At 36.3% G+C, this 20,952-nt stretch overlaps 2 protein-coding genes across 3 annotated transcripts in view; one reads left to right on the forward strand and one right to left on the reverse strand.

Moving 5' to 3' along the window:
- acad11 (acyl-CoA dehydrogenase family, member 11) overlaps positions 1-20,952 on the forward strand; it is an 85,669-nt gene that overhangs the window by 17,577 nt on the left and 47,140 nt on the right. The window contains exon 13 of the mRNA XM_079409391.1: positions 1,024-1,122. Coding sequence (XP_079265517.1) covers positions 1,024-1,122 — 99 coding nt within the window. The remainder of the gene's footprint in view (positions 1-1,023; positions 1,123-20,952) is intronic.
- Positions 14,291-20,273, reverse strand: LOC306865045 (atypical chemokine receptor 4-like). 2 transcript variants are annotated; one of them, XM_079409393.1, is made up of 2 exons: positions 20,164-20,273; positions 14,291-16,602 (listed from the first exon to the last, which is right to left on the reverse strand). In XM_079409393.1, the coding sequence occupies exon 2, from the start codon at positions 16,597-16,599 to the stop codon at positions 15,439-15,441; it is 1,161 nt and encodes a 386-aa protein (XP_079265519.1). In that variant the 5' UTR covers positions 16,600-16,602; positions 20,164-20,273; the 3' UTR covers positions 14,291-15,438. The 2 variants fall into 2 exon arrangements, with proteins under 2 accessions (XP_079265519.1, XP_079265518.1); XM_079409392.1 differs by lacking the exon at positions 20,164-20,273 and adding an exon at positions 19,992-20,072.

Raw genomic sequence — 20,952 nt, forward strand, 5'->3', positions numbered from 1 at the left:
AATTGAGCAAGCCAAAAGATGACTATAGATTGCATGAGCACATGTGTAATAGTGATCACATTTCTCAACATATACAGATGGTGCTGTAATGCCCCCAGAGTTTTCAGATGTGTTGATGTATGATCATTTTCCCCATTATTTCTCCCAATGTGTGTGCACGTGTCGTTTTAGCTGTCATACTACAGACAATAGCTGTAATTCTTATTCATGTTTGTTTAACAAATATCAGATGTCTTAGAAAATATCTACACTAGGTTATCATTTCCACCTTGGCTTCCACCAATCTCCTCTAGTGCAGTGGTTCTCAATCTTTTTGTCTCCAAGGTTCCTTTATTGTCCACAAAAACACTTTTGCGCCCCCCCTAATTTACAAAAACATGATAAAATGTTTTAGAGCTTGGCTTAACTAGACAAAATGCATATTCATTATAAAAGTGGCACTGGATGTCCCTCATACATCAGGTTTTCCAAGATGGTTGAAGGGATGAATTAAAATAAATGAAGTTCTTGATTTTTAGTTTTTTGTCTACTTTTAAATCTTTAAAATGATTTTTTTAGCCCCCCTAGTGGGCCACTAAGCCAAACTTGACCTTGACCATTTAGTACACATCAAAGAAGTACTCGTTTGTGAATCTTCAAAAAACATATTGTCATATTCAATAAGTAAATTGAGTTTCATTCTTCATTAATATTGATATTGCTTAAAGACTTCCTCATGTTAGCCATTTGTTCATGAAACAGACTACAGTGGTAATGTTTGTTTGTGGATCAATGACAATTAAGAGTGTCCATAATAATAAAAAGGAAAAAGCTTTTAGAAGTCTGCTTTAAAATGTGTTTTAAAGATCTTAGAAATGTCATCTTTGGATGTACACGATGTTGGTTTCATATTGTTTTAAAAAAAACTAAATCAATAAATTATTTAATTTAATAACTAATTTAATAAAATGTTGTGTGTGTGTGTGTACTTTGTATTGATTGTTTTCAAAAACCTGATCCTATGTCTGTTTTTCTTTATTCTAGAGCCGGATGTTGCTTCAAGTGACGCCACAAACATGGAGTGCACCCTTCACAAAGACAAAGACCATTTTATCATTAATGGCAAAAAGTGGTGGAGCAGCGGTAAGCGTGTGAATGTCACAGTATGAGACTGAAAGTAGGAGTGAAGAGGAAATATATTGTTTGTCAGTTGTCAAGAAAATAAATTGTGATTTTTAGGGTTTTATTCCTGTGGAGACTAAACACGTTAAAAGGAACACTGAACAGCGGGAGTTTCGATTTCATAGCCTTAGTGTTTTAAGCAATATCTTACCACAAAGACATAAAGAAATATATCACTAGAATGATTCATCCCATAAAACGACCCTGTTCATCCAAATCTTCTCGATGACTGGCATGACATTTAAAAACCATTTAAAATGTTTACACAAACCAGCTATGCAGAATCTGTGAACGATAAACACAGACTTTGGGAACTCAAAGCGATCACAACGGGTGGCAAAGCAGAAACAGACCAATTAGTCGAAGTTCCCGCCTTCATCTTCACAGACCTAGAACTGAGTTACAAGGATAAGCCCACTATCATCTCTTCCTGCCTTTGACAATATTCAGAAAAAAAGTTGCATTTTGAAGGGTTTTCCCAAGTGTTTTTTGTTATTTTTTTTATTTATTTATTTTTCCTCATTTTCCATTTGAAAACTGAATCATCATGAATCATCTTTGAGTCATTTTCAAAATGAATAAGATGAAATGAACAGTCTACCATAAGAGCTGTAAACTCACCCTCTCTTGCTTTCAGTTTCATTTATATTTTTAGGAAAGCTGACCGCAGGTATGCGTAATTGCATTTTGTTGACGTGTGGAACAGCAGTTGCACGATACAAAGATTAAAAACAATCTTTATGTGATGAAAGGCAGTTTTACCATGTATTGCGGTGAGATAACATCAATGGTCAGGGTTTAAACCTACATTTCATCCTGTTTACATATGCCCAAGGTTGTTTTTCAATCTGTATGGGATGTTTAGAGTTGCTTTGGTATTTGTCCACTGTAGAACATTCTAGATGGTTCTAGCTGTGGGTCTTTGTGGTTTCAGGGCCTTCTGAATTAAACATCCTCAAAGCATGACAAAGGCCTGTTGTTCTCCGTATCATCACACCAAATTAACTCCATAAAGTCTGAACTGGCTTTAAACGGCTTCAGCAAATCTCAATTCTATACGATATTTTATTATTATGGTAATGAGTGTTTGAAGTTGACATGAACCAAAATTTACCTGCTTAATTTCCTTAATATGCATTTTTGTTCTTATTGTGAATGATTTATTGGTGCACATTATTCCACTAATGTAATGCAAAAATTTTTTGTAAACTTTTGATTTGAAAAACTAAGGTATTAATTTATACATTTTGAATTAACTTTATTATTATTATTATTATTATTACGGGGTGAAAAAATAAATGACCAATAATAAATTATATTTACTATAAATCATATTTATTTATATTGTATGTAACAGTTTGCCCGTTTTAAGCCCCCGGTACCACATGAAACCATATTATTTTGATACCTCATAAATCCTGCAGAAATATGATTTGCAAACACATATCACATACCAAACATTTTGAATGGCGAAGTTTACGGGTGGTCAGTTCAAAGTTATAAGAGAAAAATATCTTCAGATATGAATGATGACAATTTGTGACATCTTTTTGTTTGATCTGACTTGTCACCAAAGTTGTTTTGTGTCTCTCTTAGGAGCTTTAAAATACTGTCATCAGCGTACAGTATGTGATCTTTGTGTCCTTGAGCAGTGGAAATTCCAACTTTCCAGTGCTATCTCTTTCCTGTTTTAACCCGCACAGATGTACAGATTCATCATCAGTACAAAGGGTAAATTATAAGTGTGACAAATCCAAATCATTTGGTTACAAGATGAGCCTGTCGTGTGTAAGAGCTCCATATCTCCATATCTGTTTTATTTTTTATTTTTTTTATTTTTTTGAGAGGCACAGATGGTGTTTTTCACTACTATCATAAACCACCATCAGTTCTGGGGACTGCTAAACATATCTTTATTGTTGAGGCATGTGGAATGAATTTCAAACTGTTAATCATAGACAGTGTATTTACAGTCAATGGCCAAACACTTCACATTTCATCTAAGAGCCTTTGGAAAGTACACTTAACTACAGTCCATCTTTGTTGCATATTTCAGGTTTGTTTTTCCACTAAAAGCAAGTGTTGTTTTATTTATAAGACCTTTTGGCTTTCATGTCTTCTGGCTAGAAGGGTAGTTGTTGTTTAAATGAAAGATTGCTTCTAGTTTTCTTGGGCACAGTTTTTTCTTGGGTTTTCTTGGGCACAGTTTGAAGTATGCAGATATACAGTAAATGAGATGCTCAAACAGAACACATTTACTAGTAAAAATGTGTGTAGTTGTTTATGTAGCGTGTTTGTATTCACATGCATTAAGACCAGATTTTGTGGAGGATTAGCATGTATTCATTATACACACTGTATATTTTATATACATTATATTTACAACTGTGTGCTTTATAAAAGACTGTATAAATGTCTTGGTGTACTCTGAGCTTACTCATATTGGATTCCTGGTGTTAAGCAGATGCCATATCTAAATTGGTTATTGAACTTATTTTTTTAATATATCTTTTTATTACATTTCCTGAGGTGCACTTATGATGTTAGTAGGATTTTTACATCAAAACTTGTCATAATTTATTAATACATTTTCTGATTCTGACACTCTGATTGTAGTCCTCTGATTTGAATGCCCTATTTAAAAGGTCATGTCTCATTGAAGACAATATAAACATCCACTGCTATGACTGGGTAATATGTTTGCAAATGAAATGAGCGTGAGATAAACTTATCATGAAAAGTGTTAAGTGTTATAGCATTATATTTAGATCTCGCCCATCGAATGAAAAGTTGCAGAGATGAGTATTGTAGCCATGGACAGCCATTATTGTTATAAACGATAAAAGATTTTGAGACAAAGAGCAGCTAACGGTACATGGATCATTATATGTCAGAAATTGTGAGACGTGCTGAAGTCACATTTGGTCTCAGGCTGTATCGTGTACAGTACCTTGTCAGTTTCATGTGCTTGCTTGGCCCTTTGTTGTGTTAAACTGTAAAGCGTGTTCAAGCACCAGGAAAAAGACTTGAACAGTGTAAAGAAATAGTGTCATTCTGAGTCAAATCAACCAGAGGTCCCCGGCTCAAATTTTTGATTTTGTTCTTTAATTATTTTATTTTTTCTGAAGAAAGATAAACATGTATAGTGATAAGACAAAATATTATATATTTTCTGAGTAGTCCACTATTTTGTAGGGGGGTGTGAAAATGACAATTTTCACCAGAGACCCCCCCCCCCCCCCCCCTCTACAAAATAGTGGATTACGCAGAAAATATACATCCATGACATTTAATATTTTGTCTTTCATCACTATACATGTTTATCTTTCTTCAGAATAAAAATAAATACATAAAATAAGTAATATATATATATATATATATATATATATATATATATATATATATATATATATATATATATATATATATATATATATATATATATATATATTATTTCTGACATTTGGTTGATTTCACATGGAATTACCCAGTACTTCTTGAGAGAAGCGGTCAATCAGGAAGTTGAAAGCAGTGTGTAAGTGTATTTATTTCTTGTCTCATTAATTAGCTCAGTAGTAGTTGCTAGGAAACACTTGTTTTGTTTACTTGGTCTCGTGCTGCATTGCGTGTACTGTTGTGTTAAAGAGTGAAGCGTATTGAATTAGATTTTGTCAGGCGGTTGTTTTAAAAAAAAAAAAATCACATGGCTTCCAAACTTACTGGAGGGTCTCACTGTCAGATTCAGAAGTGACACAGGAATAATTATTTCATAAATCAGTGATAAAGGAGCAGTCAGTTAACTTCAAAATAATCTTAAAAAAACCTGTTTAGCTTATTTCATTATTTTTCTCTCATTTACAAGTGAAAATGTCCCAATTCCAGCCTTACCGTTTGCTCCAAATAGCCGACTCCAAGTAGAGGTTTATTAGTCTCCATTTTTCTCTAAAGTTAGCTTTGACTGCTTTTTTACTTAGCAGTCTTTAGATAGGGATGTATTTGTATTAAAGAGATATGACAAAACCATCCTTCAGTCACATGAATGATTGTAAATAATTACTTCACAAAATTTACTGTATCCTAACTGTGTTACTACTACTGTATTATTAATTACGTAATCATGTTTGTCATTGTTATCTTTAGTAAAATAAAAAATATTTGGGGGACCCTCCCCAAGTCTATTTTTTTTTTACTTCTTATGGGCAGTCCCTAATGCCTTATCGGGGGGTCCCAGATCCCCTCCAGCCCCACCTCAATTCCAGCACTGGTCACTTTCCTAGCATTAGGATCCTTTAGAAAGTAATGTTATGTTCAGTCTTTTCTCCTCCTTATCTCATTAACATGAGGCAGTCTAGAGGCTTTTTGTCTTTTATTGCAATATTGTGTCATACTAAGACAAAATCCAAAGCAGCTAGGCAGTTTTTTATTGTACAGTGACCTCTTACATGTCAAATGATCAAGGAAAAATAGATTTTTAAATCCATGACCCCTTAAATTCACTTGTTTATAGAGGTGAGAGTTATTGACCATTTTAAATCTGTTACCTTTATTTTCTTCCATATCTTTGTGGCATCCAAGCCTAATTTCATTTATTCAGATGTACTTGATCAGTTTTAGACATCATCTCATCCTTATGAGCAAAAACAGAACCAGACAGCTGTGCTGGTTCCTCCTGGCCTTTTCTCTTTCAACCATTCTCATATCCTTTCTTTTGCTTCAGCTACTTCCATGAAGCCACAAAAATGCAAAAACTTTTTAAATTTTTTTCCTCTTTTCCTTTTTTTACACTTTTCTCTCACGGGATAGCCAATTTATTTTGGTGGTTCCCAGGCCTATGGTGAGGTTTGATCGTATCTGGTGGTCTTGAACTTTAACTTTTCACAGCTCCTTTACCCCTTTGTGCCTTTTGTGCAATGACTTCCAGACCACCGTTACCGTCACTAGAAAGAACAGAGCCAAGGAACTGTTTGGCTTAATGTGTTTTCATGTGCATGCTGAAACCTCTGGCGTGACTTAATGAATGAAGACATTGGGGTTTTTATTTATTTTATTTATTTATTTTTTGAGAGTGGTAGTTAAACACAAATATTCACGCACAATTACTTAACACATAAGTCACCATCTCATTTTATCAGCAATAAATGTGATTATTTTTTTAACATCCATTATTTAGATGCTTTTCCAGAATAGAGCTGCGCCATTACATCTCGTACCTGCTAAAAAACATATGTTTTGGTTCTGATTATCATGTTTATCATGCTGAAATAATGCGTTTTAAACCATATTAGTTTAAACTTCTTGTATACGGTTTTCTGAGTGCACACATTCAAAGCACACAAACAGAAAGAGTCTATCACAGGCATGTGAATACTAAACTAAGTTTACATTAAAAACACACGAGTTACAAAAATGGTCAGTTATGTCTGTGAAATTAAACAACTGGGAAATAAATTGCGTGTTTATTTTAGATCTGTGTGGCAGCAGCAATATACAGTAAATAAATCAATAAATCCACTGCTCTCTTGTCTCCTCTGAGGCTGGGACTCTAAATAATGTTTTGTGCTTGTCTGTGCAGCCAAAGGCAGAACAGTTAGCATATTTTGCTCAAACTTTTGCCATGGCATTAGAACCGGTTCACCGTTGTCGCTTGCGAACTCAAAATGGCGGCGCCGTGGGTGGAAATTTACAGATTAAGGGGCGGTAATATTATAATGAGATTCCTTTACAACGTCACTAGGGGAGCAAAATCAGATGCGCTTGTTTTTTCAGATGCTTGCAGAAAAGGCTTACCAAAACAAAGTTACTGGGTTAATCTTTTTCACATTTCCTTGGTTGGTAGATGCACCGGGGGGCCTGATTATAGCACTTAAAACCTGGAAAAGTTGGATTTTCTTGATATGTTACCTTTAAAGTATTATTATTGTTGTTGTAAACATTTGTAGCAAACATTCTGTCATTATAGGGAGTAACAGGTTCTGGGGACACTGAAGGTCCAATGATAAGCAGTGCTCTGCTTTCTACACACACAATTTTTTTTTCTTTTGGTGGAATGAGACTTTGTTGCATATTACAATAAGGTTCCATTAGTTAATGTTAATTAATGTATTAACTACCATGAACGAGCAATGAACAATACATTTGTTACAGTATTTATTAATCTTTCTTAATATTTGTTAATGGGAATACAGTTGTTCACTGTTAGTTCATGTTAATTCATGGTGCATTAACTAATGTTAACAAACACAACTGTTCATTTTAATAATGCTTTAGTAAATGTTGAAATTAACATTAACTAAGATTAATAAATGCTGAAGAAGTATTGTTCATTCTTAGTTCATGTTAACTAAATGAGCCTTATTGTAAAGTGTTACCAGACACACTCCCCTCCAAACAAAGACACTCACACAGGCTAATGTTTTGTAATGGATACTACAATATCAAGAGCTATGAGGCTGAATATGTTTATGTGGTCTGTGTGACACATCCAGAATTACTATTATTGGCAGTAGATTTGGGTCTGACTCAGTTGAGTTGTCTTAGGTCTTTGACACAAAATATTCATCAGTCCTGCCTAGGTCTATTTTTTTTTTCTCTTGTCCTGTTCTTGTGAACTTTTACTCACCATCTGTTATATAGATATACTGTTAAACTGTTCTCTAATTCAGCTGGTTAGAGTGACCTCTGGCATTGTAGTCTGATTTCCATTTTAACTTTCTTCTCTGTCTCCAAAATTGTTACCCTTTAGCTAACAGCATGATTCCATCCATGTCAGACTTTTCAACAACCTGCCTTCATTTTGGCATGTAACTTTTGGTTGGTCAAGTGGGAATACAGAGCACTGGATTTCTGAAAGCATGACTAGTCTCATAATAGTACACATTTTCTCAGCGTCACTTTCACAAACACTTCGTTGACATAGCTTAACCTGTAGTGCAGTTTTGCAGTTTTGCAAAATAACATCAGCTTTCAAGTCGTCACCTTTATTTATATTGTGCTTTTAACAATACAGATTGTGTCAAAGCAGCTTTGCAGTATTAAATAGGAAAATAGTGTGTTGTAGTGCAAAAGGACAATAGTAAACACTCAGTTTTCAGTTAAAGTCAGTTCATCATTGATTCAGTGATGTCATCATCCAGTTCTATTCAGTACAAATAGTATCTGTGCAGTCAGGTTGAAGATATCGCTGGAAATGAAGTGTCCCCAATTACGACGACAAGGAACCAAAGCTTCGGTGACAGAAATGGAGAAAAAAAACTTTGGGAGAAACCCCGGGCTCAGTCGGGGGGCCAGTTCTTGCAGATGAAATCAGCAGTTTAATTTCAGGCTGTAGCAAAGTCGGATTGTGCAGAGGAGTCATCTGGTTCCATTTGGTCTTTCATGGCCATCTAGGTGATGTGGTCTTCGCTGGGGCACATCTAGTTGACATTGTCTAGTTGATGTCAGTGTCTAGTTGACATTGTCTCCGTTGACATTCAGGGCTGTAGGGGTCGTCTCTAAGTGCTGCTCCACCATCTGTAATGGTTCTGGTTGACCTAATTAATGCAGCCTAACAATCCTTCAAATACATTGTGTTAGTTTATGTGTAAACCAGGTTAAAGTGATGGGTCTTTAATCTAGATTTAAACTGACAGATTGTGTCTGCCTCCTGAACAAAGTTAGGTAGATTGTTCCAGAGTTTGGGCACTAAATAGTAAAAGGATCTGCCACCCGCAGTTGATTTCGATGTTCTAGGTATTATCAAATGGCCAGAGTTTTGAGAATGCAGCGGGCATGAAGGAGTGTAATGCAATAAGAGCTCACTCAAGTAAGCTAAAGATTTAAAATGGTCAATAACTCTCACCTAAACAAGTGAATTTAAGGGGTCATGAATTTAAAACCATTCAGGGCTTTAGAAGTAGTTAGCAAGATTTTGAAGTGTATACAGTGTTTAATAGGGAGCCAGTGCAGTGTTGACAGAACCAGGCTAATATGGTCATACTTCCTGGTTCCAGTAAGAACTCTAGCTGCTGCATTTTGGACCAGCTGGAATTTGTCTATTACGCATGCAGAGCAACTACACAAATCATTACAATAATCTAACCTTGTGGTCATGAATGCATGAATTAACGTTTCTGCATTTGACATTGAGAGCATAGGTTGTAATTTAGATATATTTTTAGGATAGAAAAATGTAATTTTACAAATGCTAGAAATGTGGCTTTTAAAGGGAAGATTGCTGTCAAATGGCACACCTAGGTTCCTAACTGATGATAAAGAATTGACAGAGCAACCATCGAGTATTAGACAGTGTTCTAGGTAGGGCTGCACGATATATTGCATGCAACTGTCATGCGCATCTCGTCAGTAAAGCCGGTTCTGTGATTCATAAATCTCCATCACCGGTTTTCAAATGGAGCGACATTTAATACACAGAGCTTGTAGCTCACCGACAAGCTATGCAATATGTGCTCAGAATCGCAGATGAATCGCCTGCGATATTGAACGTGATATTGCGTAGCTTGCCAGTGAACTATGGCTCTGTGTATTAAATGCTGTTCCATTTGAAAACAGGTGATGGAGATTTATTCACAGAACCGCCTTTACTGACGAGATGCGCATTACTATGTCGTGCAGCCCTAGTTCTAGGTCATTCCATGCGGAGGTTTTAGGCCCTATAATTAACACCTAATTAACATAATTAACTTTTTTTCAGAATTTAGCAGTAAGAAAATACAAGTCATCCGATTTTTTTTTTGTATGAACTATGCATTCTGTTAGTTTTGCAAATTAGTATGTTTCGTCAGGCCACAAAGAAAAATAGAGTGGATTATCATCAGCAAGTCTTTTTTAAAGAGGCAGAACATAAAGGCTGGACTGTAATTTCAGAGTACCAGACATTAATAATTATAATAAATAAATGTAACAACATTCGGCTGTCTAAAATCTTGCTAATTAAGCCAATAATTCATCTCTCTCTGTGCTTTTATTTATTTTCATTTTTTTTATTTTTTTTTTATTTTATTACATTTAAAGAAAAAAATTTGACCACTTTTGTTGCTCATGGACCTCTTTTTCCAATCTGCTTTCCACATATCATCTGTGCTGTCATAATAACCTTCCCATTAATTCACAAACTCTCCTTCAAAACCACACACTTACAACCAGAATCAGATGCTGTGGCTTCTATCCTATGTGTAAAGCATAATCGGCTGTACATGTGACTTATGTGTGTTTGTATAATTTGTTTTCCTGCAGACTTTTGTGTGCAAGCACATATGGTATCCCACACCAGCAAATAACACCAAAACTCAGTACAAGTCCAAGTGTATAAAGTTTGCTTTAATCTAAAAATATATTTACATTGGTGATATATAATATCCAAATACGTAACGTCTGGTATGTAAGGTATCTTTTCTACACAAGATCCCTGAGTTCACTATAAACTTATATAAGTGGTCAGTATAATACCTGATAAATATGCACTGATTTTGGGGATTCTGTGGAATATTATTAGCTAAAACTGAGTTATGACACTATTGCTTGTTAGCAGAGAGCATTAGGAACCAAAACACTTAATAAACACACAAGTGTTGTTAACGATAGATTTTGTGAAGGTTTCCATGGAATTCTGTGGGCTCAAATTCCATGCAAGTCTTCTGATAAATAGCATACTTTGATCTTTAAACATATAACAAAAGATCTCATCAAAGATGTCATAGTGGAATGTTTGTGGTTAATGCATTAATCTTAAGGCCAAAGTATACTTTGATTTTTACGTGCGCTAGAGTATGCATACAATGCGTGTGGTGTAAATTGCATCAGCAGAATAGTACATGCATACTGTATGTTCAGACAGATTTTTCTAACCACACATACTCTGGATGCTTAGCGCACACATGCACCTTAATGTTTTTTTCATAGTTGGCAACACTGGCCCAGCCTTTAGTTTTACAGTTGAAAAATAATGGAGACGTCAGTAACAATCATAATAGATGCCCATATTGATGAGTACTTTTGAGAGTAGGGATGGGCATTTCAAGCAAAAACAATATTTGAAGATCACTCTGAATTTATTTAATTATTATTCGGAAATCGCACCCCTTCCCCACATGCACGCACGCACGCACGTATAGGCTACACAGCCATAAACAGAGAGATAGGGAGAGAGACCATTCACGCTTTCAATCTGTATAATAAACTGTTTAATTCATTAGAAGATAGATCTTAACTCAAGCCATATAATGATTGTAACATGCTGAAACGTTTAATATAATAAACATAACTAAATGACAGCACTTAATAAAATAACAGTCTGTCGATTAGCATAAATCAACTACTCATGATGCTAGGTCTTTTCCATTTAAAAATTGAACCCCTGAAGGGAATAAATACGAGATGGGAGGAAAAAGTATGTTTCAATACTTCCTCTCACAAACATGGGGACTTTTGTAGACAATCGCACAACTAATCGAATATTTGAAAATTGTGACCCATCCCTATTTGAGAGGGGTTAAAAGATGCCTGCAGCTTTAGTTTAAATGACTGGAAATAGTGCAAACTAGGGCTGCCCTCGACTGCACACTAGAGGATTTTAAGCCTGATTTTGAGGCCGATTTGCACCCCTAAATCGGGGGGTGTGGCCCGATTCGTGGATTGTCGCAAGCAATGTTTTTGGCCAAAAATCCTCTATTGTGTGGTGTCATTGTGTGAACCTACCATCTCCACCCCCTAGATGTGGATCCAACCCCGCCCCCTGGATCTTTGTGGATATCCACCCCCTGATCCCTAAACCCACCCATCCCAACCCCTAAACCTACCCATCTCCACCCCCTAGATGTGGTTCTGCAGTGAGGGGCCACTGGCCGCTGCTGCTATCCGCCATCGTGCCCGACAGCTACGGCCTGTCTCAATAGAAATACATGTTAAAATGGGGTAAAAAAGATTGACTGAATTGAAACTTTTTCAATATAACTAAACATAAATATGTGCGGAGGGTTAAGCTGTGCTGTTGTTGGTTGCCACGGTAATGGTAATAAGCTGAGGTATTCCTTTAAATATTTGTTTTGCGTAACAGAAAGCCTGTCATGTCCGGCGCTGTATGCATGGCTTTCAGCGCTAAAGTTAAATACTGAGTGTTAAATAATAAAATAATATGTTAAAACATGTTCCCTTATCATTCTGTGGACAAAATCCCATGAACTTCGCCCCGAATGGGAGCTTTATATGCACATGTGCGCTCATCTGTTTTCACTGCAGCTATAACCTCGCGTCGCTTCATGTCATCTTCCCACTCATTAAACTATGACAGGTCCTTTACTGCAAAGAGACACTTGGGTAAAGTTGGTTTTATATTCGCACATTCACAACATTCACATATTTCTGCGTTCAATAACTTTCTAATTATATGTGCAATAAAGTTATTTTTTGCAAATTCTAATCAGCGACATCGTTGTCAACCTACTACATTTTATTTCACAATCAATCAAATTGGGTAAGTATTGTTTTAATGTCATATTTTCTTGCGAATGTCCGCTGAATGTCCAATGTAGTGTGGTTAACAAAGTAATTGAATGCAGAACTCCGAATGTGCCAATATAAAACCAACTTTACCCAAGTCAAAAAGACGGTCACTGTAAAGTGATGAAACTATGGCACTATGTACTTTTTAAAACCATTTTCATAGGTTTCACGTTATATTGTTGGCTCGGAAAATATGTAAACGCGCATGCCCAGTAGCTGCAGCTGTTTCCCTTCGAGCCTTCAGACCAAATCAGACCAATAGATGACTTCTGTGGACTTAAACTTGAAAAATGGTGTGTTCCGCGGTTGAAATAAAACACTTTCTGATGTTTATTCATGTTCATTTTGTGCTTTAACCCTTGTGCATCAATAAAAAAAAGTTACACTTAGGTCCATAGTGGACAAAAATGTCCATGTAAAAAAAAACAGTCATAAAATTTGGAAGCTTGGGAGCACAGACTTGAGTTTGGTCTCATTTTAAAGGACACCCATGACAGATTATCATTGAAGTAAAAAAAGTTGGAACCAAAAATGGAACAAAAAAAAAGTTATAGAAGTTTATGTTAATGAAAATGCTTTATGAACAATATTTTATATAAAATATATATTTTATGTTATATGTTGAACTGCAAGAAAATCAAAGCCATAAATCTAAACAAGTTATGTTCAAAATTTGAGGTTGATATTTCAAAAAATTAGCTTTCAGTAAGATTTTGTTTGGGCGCAGTACCAAATTTCCCCCATTAGATGCCAGCAAAACTGCTGGTGCACACAGTGGTTGGATTTGTGATTTACACCAGGGGGGCGCCAGAACCTGTCAAGGGGGGCACGAGCATCAATTAATTCAGAGACATTGCCTTGAAGATTTATGAATACGAGCTTTCAAATCTTCAGCCATCCGCTAGGGGGCAATCTGACTCCCACTGTTAGGCAGTTACAGTGAGAATGGTGTAAAATGATTTACAGTTAGTCATGTCAGAAATCCAACCACGGATTGGCATGTTGTTAGCTCAGAAACAGGATCAGTCATCACACTGAATCGGGTAAGATGGTTATATGTTTATGTTTCTTAATGCTACGCACTGGAAACGCAGCAAACAACATGTGAATGATGTTCGCACACTTTGGGCTCGCGTGCGGGGGGGGGCTCGGGGCGAGTGAAATTAGACAAACTTGGGGGGGGCAGAACAGAATGAAAGCCTATTAACAAAAATTGCATAATTTTACAGTTAAACGGCACTGCGATTAAAAATAGCAGTTTTAATGGGTTTCAATGGGGACATTTTTGTCCACAAGGTGCTGAGTGTTTCACTTTTTTGTACCTAGTGTAAAATAGATTTATTAAAGGAAATGAGGTTGGAATATTAAAATTCCAAAATCCAAAATGTATGCAGTTAGCATTAACACAAATTTAACACAAAATTATTAAAAGAAGCAAAACTAAAATGGACAAAAATGTCCATAAGGGTGCACAAGGGTTAAGTAAATATGAAAAGATGATCGCTTCACGTGTTTCACGTTGTTTGGGCGCAGTGACTTCACGTGTCAACATAGCTGCCTATATTATATATTGTGTTTTTGCTGCTTTGTACATTGCCTTTTGGTTAATTGTTGTTATTCTTTTATTATCTGTGTCCTGTCCTGTTGCTGTCTTTCTGTTGCACTGTGGAGCTTCTGTCACTACAACAAATTCCTTGTATGTGTAAACATACTTGGCCAATAAAGCTCATTCTGATTCTGATTCTGTTTGAACTGAGGCAATGTGATCTGTCATGACACATTGGAGCCACAAAACGGTATTTTTTGTTTGAATTTCTTTTAAAATGACTCAGTTTAAAAGCTGAGGGTCCTGAAACCTTGTTTCATATCAGAAGTAACCTGCTCTGTCTTCTCTGTCGGTGTGTTGTCAGTTTCCTCTTTGCTCTGCGATGTATTTTTCACTGCGACAGAACATGTGTGTAGTGTGAGAGCGGCATTGTTTGTCGGTCATGGCAACAGTAACTAAGGGTGGGCGGGTTTTGCGAACGGTCAATTGACCTCTATTTGTTTTTCTTCTCACCGGCAGAAGTAGTGATTATGAATGTGTCAGTGAAATTGTTATTGTGTTATCACATTTTATTGTTATTATGAGCGCACACAAATAAGCAAGAGCAAGTGAGCGCACCGGCACCTCCATCTGTCCTGCAGTGAGCGTGTGCTGCTGTTCCGCTTCTACACTCCATACAGACACAATATAGCACATTTCTCTAGGTTAACATTAGATTGAGTGGCCGTGTAAAGTTGCTAATACTTGCATATTTCTGACGATAAGCCATAGTTTAGGTCGATGAATGATAGGTGTGCGTTTGGATGTCCTGTCTGATGTACTGCATTACCATATCCGTTAACCGTTAATCTGTCCGTCACGAACTGCGTGACTTAGCCTGTGGGTTTTTTTTTTAAATGCAACTAAGTGACTAATATAATTTTGGTCGACCAAGCCTCTTCTGGTCGACTAACGATTAGTCGACTATTAGGGGGCAGCCCTAGTGCGGACACTGAACAAAAATTTAACTTTCTAGTGAGTTTGTGTTTAGTGCCTGTGTTCATGTAAGTTAACAAAAAAAACTTGTGTTCAACCGTATTCGCATACGCTAGCGATCATATCAAAACTGAATTATACTTCAAACTTAATGAACTTTGTACATGACTGTTATTGTCAAAGTTACTTAAACACTTAAATTTTTAAAATAATTTCCTGTAATATAGTTGGCAGTCCTCATTGTTGAAGTTATTGCAGTGTCATATGGTGAACGTACTTGTGTCTTCATTGTCCGACGAAGAGTGAGTGTGAGTTTGTGTGCCTGACTTAAGGCAGATCTCGACAGTAGGCTGTTCATTGCCATGGCGGTATCCTCTTCCTGTCTGCCCGCAGCGCTTGGCAAGCTTCAGAATATGCATTTTGAAGGATGAGCCAATAAAGACGTAGAGCACAGGATTCAGGCAGCAATGCATGAGGGCCAGACTTTCAGTGATTTGATTGGCCCTGTCCAGGTTTTTGCTCACCTCACATTCTGTCACTAAAATGTAGATCACATCCAGGGCTCTGACTAATTTTACCACATTATAGGGGAGCTGGGTCAAAAGGAACACACCTACCACTGCTATCAAAACCCGAAATGTCCGCCATCTCCTTCCACCACGTACGCCCGCTGTTGCGGCTTGACCCAATACAATTCCAACCCTGCAATAGCAGAACATCATCACCAGGAAAGGCAGAAGAAAACTCAGAGACACTTCCAGAATTTCCAGAGTTGCTTTAGCTGCCCGCGCCATGCTGTGTGGGTAAACTGCCCGGCAGGCATTACGCCCACTCGAGTGCTGCTTCTTCACTGTGTAGAACACCATATCTGGCAATCCGAGGACAATGGCAAGTCCCCAAACCAGGAGGCACATGATTATCCTCTGCCTGTGGGCGTTGTTCCTAGCTGGGGCATTGGCGGTGATGGAGCCTCTGGCTAGCGCACGATAGCGGTCTATGCTAATGCAGGCCAGCAGCAGCATGCTACAGCTGAAGTTGGTGGTGTAGAGAGCTGAAGTGATCTTGCAGGCGGCTGTGCCAATCTCCCAGCCATTCACTGCATCCGCAGCCCAGAAGGGCAGTGTGAGGAGCAGGAGGAGGTCTGCAAAGGCCAGGTTGAGGATGAAGACATCCGTCAGCGTCCGTAAGCGTTTGTGGGAAAGGTAAACTAAGACGACCAGCGAGTTTCCGGCCAGGCCCAGGATAAATGCTAGGGTGTAGACGACTGGCAAAAAGACCCCAGCGAAAGACCGGACCTCTTGTTTATCGCAGATTGTGTGGAAGTCTGCAAAATCCTTGTCGTCATATTCACTGTGGTTGGAACTATTGTCATGGTCATGATAATGATAGTCATGGTCATAATCCGAAAGGACACTCATCATGATCTAAAGAGCGAAAGAAATGTAAACATTGATGATGCTAGAGTTCAGAGTTCTAGAGTTTTTTTTAAGCTCAGAAAAAATTTGCAAAAATTGTACACTGAAAAAAAATTCATGTCAAAACAAAAATCACTAATTCATTGCTAGTATATTTGACAAATAATTACAAAAAAGCAAGTAACACATTGAATTAAACATGACATTTTGAAGTAAAAAGACTGAAATAGTATTTTCTTGTAAAATGTCAAAACTTATTTTTCATGTATTTTTCATCAGCTAAAATTATTCAGTTTAACCTTAATAAATTGTGTAATTGTTTATCTTTGGTTTGATGGTAGAAATGTATGTTCATTATTCAGGACATTATTCAGATCAGCCACACTATTGCTGGTCATTCCAAATCTATTTCTATTTAGTGGTAAAACTGCTTATCTACTCTAAGGTACGTATATATGCATCTTGAGACGAGGTAAAGTTAGCCTTTTAAAGTTATTTCCTCACCACCTTGTACCTCCTAAAGGTACAGTTTTTGCACAAAAAAAACCCCAAAAACTGATCTTTAACTGACTGTGCTTTGCAGTTGGACATGTGCTGCCTTCAAGCCATGTCAGAATAATCTTTTTTATTTTACGAGATTAGTGTGCATGAACAGCACAACAATGTTAGGCAATTTTCTCCAGTGTCATTTCAGTTTGAATCACGGCAGAACAACTTGGTATTTGTTCAATAAAGTTTTAATTGTGAATTTTGATGGTTCAGTTTAGTTTGTATGCAGTTGATGATGCTTATCTAGCTGCTTATTTAGCTGGTCTACTGACTTGTATGACAAAAAATGTATTCTAAAGAATCTGTTACACTCCGAATGTGCTTTTCATTTTGTTGTGTTAGAGCTAAAAATAGTCTTCTGTGTAAGTCAAAAAATTGCTCACATCCATTTGTTTCCAATAAGAATGGCTTTAAACATCCTTTACATCATAGTTACAAAAACTCTGAAATAGAAGTAGAAGCTTTCCTCCTTCCTTATTTTTTATGATGTTTTAGACTCTGAGAGGGCAAAATGGTTTTTACATTTTACATTTGTGTGTTTAGCAGATGCTAATTCAAAGCAACTTAAAAAAGGAACAAAAGCAATTAGTCAAAACAATATTTTACAAATGGTAGGAAATATATACATATAGTGATGCAAATTATATTTTATCCAAAAAATCTAAAACAATATATTATCTGCATTCAGTTCAGGTTATTTTTATTGTAGAAAAAAAAGGCACTTTTTCTGCATTACAAACTGGTTTTCATGGGAATGGGCATTTATTTAGCAAATTGTCAAATTCTGAATTATGGAATTTATAGGTCATCTTAATAAGATTCAGCACCTTAAAATTCACATCTGTCTATAATAATGTCTGCATAATGTTGTTAGACTCTGCACAGCCAAACAACTACAAAATGATTACATTTTAGATGTCTGCATGCTTTATCTTTTTAATTTACTCTTTCATTCGATTGCTGATTCAATGTGTCATCTGTGCTTTGTTCTGACTAACATTAACTTGAACGTTACTTAGTATTTTTTTCCATATTATCATTCTCACTTAGTGTTCCGGAGAGTCTTGGTTGAGATCATACACAGCTCAACACAGAAACATTACTTTTGACCGAAATCTCATGCACACATGTGCAGCTTGGCAGACCGAATCATTTGAGCAGCTTGCAGTGTTGTTGTCATCATATACAGTAGCTTATGAAATCATGTAAATAAACGTGTATGGGCAGCTTTGTGGCACTTGAGCTTTGGACGTATTGTAAACTTAGTAGCTTTGCTATAGTTTGTCTGGACTGAAGGAGAGTTTATTTTACCCTGAACTTTTTTAGGCGAAGGTCTAAAAATGCTCACTGTTGGTCTGTCTCATTGTTTGCATTTCTAAACTACAGATCTTTGACTTTTGCCAGCTGCTCATCTGGAGTTCCACATAACACTGAGTGTACCTGCCATTCTGCTAAACACATGCTTGTTTAATAGGGGCACTGAGTGGAGCTGATTTAGTCTTTCTGGGTGATTAGCAAACCAGCTGTTAAAAGATCTATACATAATGCAGATTGCCTGTTTTTTGTACTTGTTTATTGTCTGTTCATATTTACCATGTCAATTCATTTGTCTATGCTACTTAAAAAGAACCAGAAAGTTGGAATAACATTCCAAATGTTTAAAACATCAGTCAAAAACGTCCTAGTGATTAATTATTAACCACACGTCTCTTCCTGTTTTTGAAATTCTGATGAATAACAACATATTCATCCATAGCCTAATTTTTTTTTTGACTGTATAAAATTTCCAAACATTAATCTTCTTTTGTTTTGCTGATATTTAAAATGTTATTGGACATTTTAAACTTCATAATATACCAATAGACTAATTCACAAATAAAGCATTTTTATGACAAAATGCATATACTTTATTTGTATTGTATTTGAATTTTGCATTGTTGCAGTTGATAAATACATATTTAATGCAAACATCAGCAGACGATATATGAATATAAATGTATAATTCACGCAAAACTGAAAGTTCTGTCTTCATTTACTTACCCTCAATGAAGTTCTTTCTTCTGCTGAATACAAAAGAAGATATTGTGAAGAAGGTATCCAAACCATTGCTTGTCCCCATTGACTTTCTTTGTATGGAGAAAAAAAATCCTATGGAAGTCAAAGGGAGCCAGCAAATGTTTGGTTACCCACATTCTTAAAAATCTTTTTTTTTGTATGCAGCATTAGAAATAAATTCATACAGTTTTGGAAGAAATTGAGGGTTAGTAAATCATGAACCACAAGTATCCAAGTGTAGTTCATTACATTAATAGCAAACATGTTCTGTTAACATTTGACAATGTCAAAATGTTTTATTCTATTCTGTATGCGTTTGTATACAGTTTGTTTCAAAAGTTACAGTTTAACTGTTAATGCAGAAAGTATGTCTGAGGCTTCAGGCTTAATAAGCATGTAAAAAGGTGATATATTGTTCTTTTTCTTCAATCCATGACAGAATTTGTATTGTCGTGTTGCATTACTTTGGTCTATTATGGAGCTCAGGGTATGTTACACCCTTTGATCCTGTCACTTTAACACTCCACAGGTAAACCCTCATTCCATTCTGTTTTCTCACTAGCATACAGAAACAAGCTTTTTTTGCAAACACATTTTTCATAGTCATATTTAAAATGTGTTCCTGAAATGTGTTTATTTTGAACTTTACCTTCCCTGTCATAAACCCATTTTGAAGATCGGTAAGCAGGACTTTGACTTGACTTAATAGATGACAGTGAAGGAAACTAACTGCAAAAGAAATCCAACTAAAAAAATCTAAATACAGACTAAAAAGCATAATAAAGTTCCATTACCATAATTCAGCGTATGTTGTAACTTTGTTAGGAATTTGTTTGCTGTATTCTTAATCCAGTGTTTACTTTCAATGATGATTCTCTAAAGTGACACAAAGCGATCAAAACCCTTGACTTTGAGTTACCTGCAGTTTTAATGTGAATGAAATGCAAATGCAGCAGTGTGTCTTACCTCTGTAGCGCCTGAGTCGCACTCTGTCCGGGAGTTGCCTTCAACCTAGAGAAGTGAAACGCTCTGTTGATAATTGCAGCTGGGGCAAGAGGACGTCCATGGGTGTGTGTTTGTGTGTGCGTCAGAGGAAAAGATTTGTAGAGGAGAGAGAGAGAGAGAGAAAGGAGGCGAAAATAGTTCGAGAAAATAAAGATTAACCTCCTCATTGGACCCTATGAGGTGTTTTTTCATCATGAAAATTATCTGTCATTTTGAACGACCATGCTGACCAAAAAAATAAAAAAATCGGAGTTTAACAGATTAGAACTCAAGTTGATTAGTCAAACCATTCTCGAATAATGCATGAACAAATTCTAAGAAAAGCATGCCCAAATATATGTGAGTGTGCATCTCTACAATGCTTTAGCATATTCATACCAAACTTGGTGTGCCGTGACAACCATGATCTGAGAGTACCTGTACAGTGGTCAAGGGATATGAAAAATGGCATTTTTATAACCTCTGAATGGTTTGTCCAAAAATCACAAATCTGGTCATCTTCGATTTGGTGCAGCATACAAAATTTTGTCATAATATGCTAGATTTTATGAAGGCATTAGTGTATTATTACAAAACTTGGCGTCTCTTCGGCACCATGAAAATGCCCAGAAGGTGCTCAAAAAGCTTTGGTAATGAAAAGTTGATAATGAAATAAAAAAAATGCTGATACCTTTTGATTACTTTTGCCTATTGTCCGGAGACTTATGTTGATAGATTCCTTGGATCATGCCGAGAACATGATACTTATTA

The sequence above is a fragment of the Barbus barbus genome (genome assembly GCF_936440315.1).
Source record: "Barbus barbus genome assembly, chromosome: 46".
Lineage (NCBI taxonomy): Eukaryota > Metazoa > Chordata > Actinopteri > Cypriniformes > Cyprinidae > Barbus > Barbus barbus.